At 38.8% G+C, this 9,393-nt stretch overlaps 1 protein-coding gene across 1 annotated transcript in view; it reads left to right on the top strand.

Moving 5' to 3' along the window:
* CHID1 (chitinase domain containing 1) overlaps positions 1-9,393 on the top strand; it is a gene marked incomplete at its 5' end in the record, with an annotated part of 101,861 nt that continues 92,468 nt past the window's right edge. Inside the window, 6 exons of the mRNA XM_084263727.1 lie at positions 1-111; positions 1,410-1,559; positions 2,368-2,500; positions 3,490-3,534; positions 4,839-4,945; positions 6,238-6,299. Of these exons, the coding sequence (XP_084119853.1) occupies positions 1-111; positions 1,410-1,559; positions 2,368-2,500; positions 3,490-3,534; positions 4,839-4,945; positions 6,238-6,299 (608 nt within the window). The remainder of the gene's footprint in view (positions 112-1,409; positions 1,560-2,367; positions 2,501-3,489; positions 3,535-4,838; positions 4,946-6,237; positions 6,300-9,393) is intronic.

Below are 9,393 nucleotides of genomic sequence, written 5' to 3'. Positions count from 1 at the left end.
ATGAGGCTTTTCTATACTTCGCTTTCTCTTACGATGATTTGCTGGCTAGCTGAAGCTACTCTTTCAAAAACAGATGCAAAGAAAGGTGCCACAAAAAAGCTGGAAGAGAAGGTAAGAGAAAGAACTGAAATGCTTATCTAATGTGCAGTGAACTAATTGAACTTTGGTAAAGGTATTCTTGTTCTGTCAGAGCAGTTATAAACAACCATGTATTTCTGTTAAAGCTTATTCTCACAAGGCTACCTTAAACTGACCTTTCCTTCAGCTTTTATGAGTGTCGGAAATGGTTCAGTCCTTAAACAAATATGATGTATGCTTCTAGCACTTTATTGTCCATGCAAGCTGCAGAAGCAGGAAGTTTTTGTCCCTTGCATAACCAAAGGAGACATACTTCCTTCCATCCCTTTGGACACAGGGGGGTGAGGAGCAGTGGTCTGGGCCAAGACCACCAAGTCCATTACAGATGGAAGGGAAGGTGTTCTCAGTCTTGTCAGTGTGAAAGCTGTATCCCAGTGAAAGAGTCTGAAGAGTCTTCTGACCATCAGTTTCTTTGCAGGCAGAAATAGTTGAGAGTCCTGTAGCAATCTGAACAAACAGAGGAAACGTACTGGAGTCTGTCTTGATTTGCTGAACATATGCTTGTTTCCTGCCTGTTTTCTTTCAAACTGCAGGAAAGTACAACTGTGCAAGAGAAAGGGTGGGTAGGGAGAGGAAGTGTGTTTGCCAATGCACATACCAAGTATATGTATTTAGTATTGCTAAGCATGTTGGGTAAAAAAGTAGACGTGTTTGAAGTACTCTCCTTAAACTAGAAGAACCGTTAATCCTTCATTATGCAGCTACATCTCATTGTTAGTATTGCTTGCTTGCTCAGTGTCTATCAGGAAGAAAATCTAGTCTGTGAGTAGTGAGGATGGTACAATGTTAAGACAGGCCTTATCCCCCAAGTCCTTAAGCTGAATCAGTACATGGTTTCTTTGCGCTCACCATGCGCACTTAGGATTTCTTATTCTGTTTCTGTCTGCTAAAACTATTTCTGCTGTTCTAGTTGAAGCAGATCTTCCTTAAAGAAGGGTGTTCAGAACCTCCAGTAACCACAGTGCAACATACCAGAGAGCATTGACTGACTAGAGGGCACAGCACCATCAGCTGTAGTGAATTAAGTTCTGTAATCTTGTTGCTTTTTGTTTATATGCTTTTTGCCTTGCAAACAAAGTAAGTTTATTGATGATGACAATTTCTGAGTGTTTTACTGTTTCAATTTTAAATCAAACTGCTCTGTATCATTTAGGAGTGCTCAGAGTTTGATGATGTCATTTTTATTTATTTTTTCCCCTTCTTTTGAATATGTTGCTGTTGAAAGTGGCTGCCTCATACAGCTGGTTCTGAAAACTCTTCTCTCTCCCCAGACACTGCATTCTGATAAAAGTGTGCAGGACCGGGGTCTGGTAGTTGTGGATCCAAAAGCAAAGGATATTATCCTGGAACACAGAAGTTATTGCTCCAAGAAGACAAAGGAAAGACACTTCTTGGGAGATGTTCTGGGATATATTACTCCAGTAAGTTAATAAAATTGAACGAATATGCAGCAGACTGTACTAATCTAATATCTTGAATTTCTGATTTAAAAGTATTTTTATAATAAAGGGAACCTCTAGTCAAATACCCAGAGGTTTGAAAGCTGGCCTGGGATTCAGGTGGTCTCAAGCCATTGTTCTCTCCTCCATCTCTTGAGGATGTCTAGGTGACAATGTTTTTTCTTCTCACTGCTAAAACAGAGGTGATAGTATTCTCTTGTCCTTGATGAGATGTGAAATTGTAATAGAATTGGACCAGGAGGGCTACTAAGCGTTCTCATACCGTGCAGCTATCCATCTGACCCTTCTAAATAAACAGTAACAATTTTATATTGCTGTCAAACTGATCTCTTTTGCTATCTAGTCTTACTACTACTCAGAGCATCCTTTCTTGACTAATAAATATTTCTTTGTTTTGCTTGAGGATGATTTTTATTTGTTTCAGTCATATGCTGCTCAGAAGGGAAGTAGGTATCCTGCAAATTTTCATGTTCTTCAAGTTCTCTTGAACATAAATGCAATCTGTAAATTCAAAACTGTGGTGGAGTTTGCATGCAAATTCCTGTAGTTAGGTGAACCTGCACAGTCTGAAGATGGCCTTTCATGTAACTGTCAGTTTCCTGAGTACTTTTTTGTTAAATAAAAATAAGGTCAGAGAAAGTTTCCCCAAACTAACAAATGGGAATGAGGAAATTATTGTGTTTGTGTTAAAGAATTCGTATTGATCAAAAGTAAAGTAAACTCTGTCTTCCTTTTAAGCCTCTCACTCTTTTTTTCCTCCTTTTGCAAGTGGAACAACCATGGGTACGACATTGCTAAAATATTTGGGAACAAATTTACACTAATCTCACCAGTCTGGCTACAAGTGAAAAGGAGAGCAAAGGAAAGGTTCCAGTTCACTGGGCTCCATGATGCTGATAAAGGTGTTACTTTCTTTTGCTTGATTACTAGTCTTCTTGTAGATTGGGTAGATTTGGCAATACACATGTGTGTTTTTCTGCTCTGCCTCATGGTAAAGTATTTTCGTCTGTTACATTTCTTTTGGGAGTTTTTCTTCAGAGCGAACTCCTTTCTGTCCCCACCTGCTTCCACACCTGTACATAGTTTATATGTCCAAAGAGTAAGTAGAAAGATTAGCTCTTCCACCTGCCTGCCTACAAAGTCCCTGTTCAAAAGAGGAAGGGACAAAGAATCTGTACAGGCGGAAATAGTGTTCAGTGTTTGCACTGTGCAGTTGCTTACCTGTTGTGGGGTTCCACACCCCCCCCCCTCCCCGCCCCCTCCAAAAGAAAAACAACCCACTTGGGTGAAGTTATTTTGGGAATGGAAGATGAAATTTATCAGGAGGATTTTTTCCTGCACTGTCAAGAAACTGGCAAGCTCAGATTTGAGCTAGTATGTTATTAAATAACAGCTAAGTAGTTTATGGGTTTGAACTTGACTGAAATACTTGTTTGTGGAATCTCATTTGAAATGGCTATAACTCTTACTGTGTTGGTTCCTACTAACAAATTCATCCTAGTGCAGTGAATCCTAAGAGGAGTGGATGGGACACATGAAAATACCATCTTAGTGGGGGAGGAAATCCTCCCAGGTGATGCTTGATGACTGCAGAAATACTGTCCTGAGTAGGCAGTAACATAGCTTCCATTATGAGGCAGAACTGTAAGCAGAGAGTGGTTGGGTAGGGACTATTGTAAGATTGTAGTTAATGCTGTGGTGGAGGTGAATAGCTTCAAATTTGTGCATCAGAGCATGTTTTGTCTGTGTTGGTTATGAATTAGCAGTCTGTGGCAGGAGGACCAATATAATGAAAGTATGCTATGTTATTAGAAGAATGCTTGAAAATGTTGTCACTGTCAACATAATCTATATTTTAACAATTGTTATCTTATTTGATACTGTTTGACAGGCTGGATGAAAGATGTCAGAAAAACTTCCAAAAACATCAAAATTGGTGAGCCTGTTTTGTGTGTGTTTGTTGTTTTTTTTTTTTCTCTGCTACAAGTTAAAGAAAATGATAAGGCTTTGTTCCAGGTGTATATGGGAGGAAGGGAGACTTTCTTAGCATAGTTGTATGAAGGAAGAAACTTGAGAAGAAAAATAAAATCAGTCACCATACATAGCTAAGTAACTGAAGTGTTGATCCCTTTGGTGCCCTAATATTTGGCTTTGATTTATTATCTCTGGTTAAGCCCTGGGTCACAGGGCCATCTCTGGAGGGGGTACTTTGCATATAGCACTACATGCTTATGTGAGTGAGCAATTTTCAAACTTGTTGCTCAGTGGTCCTGCTGAGTTAAAAAGAAAAAATCTAAATCTGAGTCAGTCACAATTTTCTGCATGATAGTATAAAAGTCATCCTTTGGCTATTCTCCCCTTGAAGCGCAACTTGGAACTGTAAGATATACCACAGTTTTAGTCTTTAGGGAAAATGGCAAATACTGCTATAGAGATGATAACTGTGCTAGACTTCTTAAACTTGTCTATAGCAAGAGTTCTGTGGAATTGTGAAACACTTCTTGATTCAGAAGCTAGTATTAAACTTCAAATGCATCAGAAAAATGGAATGTTCAGATGTTTTAAATTGATTCAGCTGCAAGACGATAAACCTTTGAAATCTCTAGATTTTTCTAAAATACTCTTTTACATCCTTGCTAGTCAGAAAGGACTTACATATAGCTCTGTATGAGGAGTTGGCTTTTCCAGTGTGCATGATTGTTTTCCTGATGCTTGTCTGACTATGTTTTTAATTTTTTAAATATGTTGTTAGAAAAAGTTACGTTGGCTTAAGTGACTGTGATTTCCAAAATAAAAATCTGTCACAGGGTCTTGAGTAGAAGAGTGAAGTAATACAGGGCTATGTACAAAAGAGTAAATTAGAATTTGAGGTGAACTTTTCTATCACGTTCTTGTGGTACAAGAGGTGCACAGCTATCAGAAAGATTGCTATTTCATGTTGGTGGTCTTTTAAGGCTCTACTTGGTCCTAAGTAGTAGTTAAATTAAGATAGTTAATCAAGTGAAGGTATATTTTCTTAAAGCTTGCATTAGTGCTGACCTTTAAATGAGATGAATAATCTTCTATAGTGTTAATTTATCTGTGCTGCTAAAGTTGTTCAGAGGAAAAGAGCAATGATCTCAGTCATGGGGTGTGTTGTTTAGTGGTATCTCTGCTTGTATCTGCTGTATTCTGTTTATGCAGAAAAATTCCAGTATGGATAATAAATTTTCACTACTGATTGACGACTTTGCTTGATAGTGCCTCGAATTTTGTTTGATGGCTGGAGTTACCAGGACTTTGAGAGTGTTTTTGGCAGTGAGGATGAGATAGAGGAGCTTTCCAAGAACATGGTTCTGCTAGCCAAGGTAAAAAGCTTTCGTTAATGCTTATGAAATAGTCTGAGGTGATATTTGATTTCTTTTGTAATGGGTATTTTTTTCATTTCCAATGTTTTTATAGTCTACAAAATGACATTCTGATCAAAACAATAGAGTTGGGATTCATAAGTGTGTCATGTGTTCAATTCCAGTCAGTACGAAGTATAACAATACTTGAGTGCAGTTAGACCGAAGTTAGTCTGATCAACATAGCCTTGTTAAGTTACCATTGCTGCTGACTCTTGCCTGCTATAAGTTATGATTGATAAAACCTGTGCCAAACAGCTGACAGACTGTTACTGAGGATGTAGTGAATACCTGAAACTTTTCATGCAGGTTGCCTAGTAAGCAGATGCTTTCTCTTTAACTTCTATTAAAAAAGGGTCAGAGGTGTGAGTGCTGCTTTTCTGTGCACACAGGCTCAGTGTGCTAGAGCTAATGAGCCACCTCTAATACCAAGAGTAACTCACTGGTTATCTGTTACTGTGCAGTTTTGCTCAGGTCTGATAAACTACTGTCCTTAAAATGGTAAGAGGCTAGGGAGAGGAGAAGACTTCCTGTAAGGTATAGCTGTTTGCAAACGTTTTCTGGGCAGCCCTTTAACCAATGGCTTTATAGCTATGTATGTATAGGACTAGACAAACTGCACCCAAAAGACATTCACCTTTAGTGGTTATTTCAGAATTTTTTCTCACTTGTGATGTGTTGAAAAGAAATCTTAATGTGCTCAAAAAGATAATAGGTAAACGGAAAAGTTTCTTAGAATTTGTAACTGATACATCGATTTAGGGCCTCAGTAACAGTTTACCTCTTAAGGAAAGTGTATTCAAGTACAACAGTATCCTTGATCATACTGTATATAACTTATCACAAATTATATGAATTGCAGATGTTTAGAGTGGTGTCCTTGCCAAATAAGCATTTATATCTTTAGACATGAGTTCACAAGATTTTTCCCCAATATACACATTAATGTTTGTCAAATGGTTTGCTTAACAACTGTCTTTCATTAATGGTTGAATTTTCCCAATCTGATACTGGTTTATTGTGTAAGAGCAGATAGTCACGGATAACTAATTTTGTTAAATAATTTGTGCTTCGTCATGAAATGCTGCCTTACAGATGAAGCTGGTAGACAAATACAAAGCATGTTCGATCTGTAGCAATACAAGAAAATCTACAGTAATTGTGTGCTTTGAAACTGTACCATCATCTCTGATGTAAGCCTAATGAATAAGCATGATGATTAACTGTATATTGTTGATTCCATTTTTATTTAGAATGAAAATTTTGATGGTTTTGTAATTGAGGTTTGGAGTCAGCTGGGAAATCAAAAGCGAAAGTGAGTATAAGTCTGTGATGCAATTCCTAAAAATTGGCTTCTTTGAAGCATCTTGTTACTTTATCCATGTTGATCTGAATTTGTCATTGTAAATAAATGCACTTCATTCTATGACAACTAAATATTGTTCCACTTATCTTAGAATCAAGTAAAAGAGTCTACTCTCCATGAGATTAAAGATTATTACATAATCTTCCTAGTAGGTCTAGTGGACCACATTAACCTTTCATACTTGAGTTCTGCAAGATGTTACCATTGTGCAAGGGTGACAGGGGTATCTCATATGCATGCTTACTCAGATGCTGGCCCTGGCCTTGACTATAACATTGACTTGGGTTACTAGGTGAAGCTTGGACTCGTTGATGCTTTCAGGACCACCAAATTTGAGTTAAGAGACCTTCCAAACATTTGTGTAGAGATCTTCTAGACATGCTGAAACTAAAACCAAAATCCCCAACCTGAAGCAAATCTAGGAAGAAACTAGCTTCTTGTTCTTGCAAGTGCAGTGCATTTTAAACTTCGGAGTAGTAGCTCCACTATGCAGTTTCATTGTGTTGGAATTTGTTGTAGTTGCTAAAACTAAAAGGTTTATCCCTATTAAGCTGTTTCCTGGTGTGTTCTAATCCATTTTCCTGGAGCTAAACTGCAACGGCTGTCAACATCTTGTACGCAGTCAAGGTAATGCAAGCTCCAAACTGCTGCTTCAGGAGGAAAAGGCAGAATGTGTGGTTAAGTGAATGATTCAGTGAAGTAATCTGAAGATTAGGTGTTAGTGCCCTCAGGAAATTTGGGAATCCATTCCCTAAAGCACTATATTCCTACTAGCTATCTGTTGTCTAAGATGTCTGGAGGGAAAACAGCTTAAAAGAAGTCTCCACAGAATGCAGACTTCATTATGGAAGATTTTCACCTTTCCAAAATGGTTACTTCAGGTTATTCTGCTTAGGGCAAACGTTACTGGCTTAAAGTATGCAATAGTTATTTCTGGAACTGAGAGTGCTATTAAGAGTCCTACCTTTTCCCTATAAAATCAACACCTAAACAAAGAATTGAAACTGCACAATCTCTGCAGCCTTGTCAGTGGCTTCACCACTTGCCCTGAAACAAATAATCCTTAAGATAGATGCTTTTGGTCATAATTAGGTAATTTTTCTGGTTGTTTCTAAAAGCCAATTTCTATACTGAGCTCTGAACCCATTGCAATGTCTTAAGACAGCCAGCAAGGTGATGTGAGCAATTGGTATCTGCCATCCAGAAGTCAGGTGTAGTGATCGGTTTATCTACTGTGCTTACTATATTTCAGTGAAGTTGATCTTTTTCCTGTTATACCACACTTACTGAAGACCAATTTAAGCACACTAGCACTGAAGTGCTGTATTGCAAATGACATGCATGAAGAAAGCATACTTTTTCTTGTTAGCTCCAGGATGACTTGTGGCATGGTAACTTTTAGGCTGGAGAACACTGCAAGAAGATCTGATCAATGCTTATAAATATCTAAAGGGTGGACGTCTAGAGGAAGGGGCTAGACTCTTCTGAGTTGTGCCCAGTGACAGAAAAAGGGACAGTGGGCGCAAACTGGAACACAGGAAGTTATCTCAACATGAGAATGTGTTTTCTCTGAGGGTGACAAAGCACTGGAACAGGCTGCTCTGAGCTTGTGGCATTTCCTTCTCTGGAAACAGTCAAGACCCACCTGCACACAATCCTGTGCAATATGCTCTAGGTGAACCTGCAGGGGAGTTGGACTAGATCTCCAGAGATCCCTTCCAACCCCTACCATCCTGTGAATCTGTGTAAAAAACCAACCAATCAAAAAAAACACAAAACAAACTTCATGCTTTGCCAGGAGTAGTGCTGGTTCAAAACAGGGTCACTTATCTCACAAGGTGGAACAAGGACTGTCTGTACTACAGGAGGTATCTAGCTTTCGTACCTGAATGTTATTTAGGTGAAATAGAGAATCACCACTTCTATATTCATTATCTTTTATTGATAGACAGAAGTAGAAAGTATTTTTCCATAACCAGAGAAGGAAAGGGTTGTTCCCAGAAGTAGCATGGTAACTGCCTCCTTTGCTCCAAGTCAGTCATGTTTGATTGTACATGGCCACCAGAGAACAAGACTCCAGAATTATTCTAACTAAATATGTGAAAGACGATACTTGGCAGAATAACATGAATAGAAACAAACTTTATAAAGTGCATTATTTTCCTCCTCTTCTAGATCACTTTAACTGCTTCATTGTAAACTCATCTGTGGTGGATTTTTCCTCCCTTTATTGTGACTCCCCTAGAAATGGTTGGGGTCCTTAAGTTGCAAAATATCTTGTGTTGGGCTTGCCTACTCAGACAGACATTCTGAATAGAACTAATCTAGGTAGCAAGCTGAAGTTAGAATTGTGTGTGAAATAAACAGTGTTTTGTGAAAGGAGAACACATAATTACACTAAAATTTTTGAGATTAAGTCTCACTTGGTCTAAAACCTGATGGCTTGGGTATCTAATCACAGAGTCACAGAATTGTAGGGGTTGGAAGGAACCTCAAGAGATCATCGGATCCAACCCCTCTGCCAGAGCAGGCTCCCTAGCACATATTGCCCCAGGAGTTTTCCCCATCAATGTTTCCTGGTGTGAACAGGTACTGTGAACAGATCTTAAGGAGTAGAATTGAGTGAACTTACCACCTTGGCAAGCCGGTATGTTTTTTTGCACAGTTAGTGCTGTTGCTTTGGGATCTGTTAATTTCCTTTTGAATAGCAGGGCAGAGTTATTTCTGATAAATGGGTAAGAATGAATGGTCTTTGCTTCTCTGCTGGGAAGGAATTGGCGCGGCCCATGACCTCTTTTGCCCACGTAGTGGCAGCATTGTAACAGGATTCATACCTGGTCTTCTTTGCCAGTTTACGTCTTTCGAAGTGACAGACACCAGTAGTAAAGTATGTCCTTAACCTTGAAAAGGTGGGGGTTACTTGTCACGGACGTGTCAATACAGGGATGACCCCTAATCCTTTGGAGATGTGAAATGTTCGTAGAACAGCAATTGTGTATGCTCCATCTAAAATATCTCTTAAGTTAGGTACATAGTGTAGGCT

This window comes from Gallinula chloropus, assembly GCF_964237585.1.
Source record: "Gallinula chloropus genome assembly, chromosome: 4".
NCBI classification, from domain to species: Eukaryota; Metazoa; Chordata; class Aves; order Gruiformes; family Rallidae; genus Gallinula; species Gallinula chloropus.
Note: the sequence above shows the minus strand (reverse complement) of the source record. Positions and strands in the feature narration are given on the sequence as shown.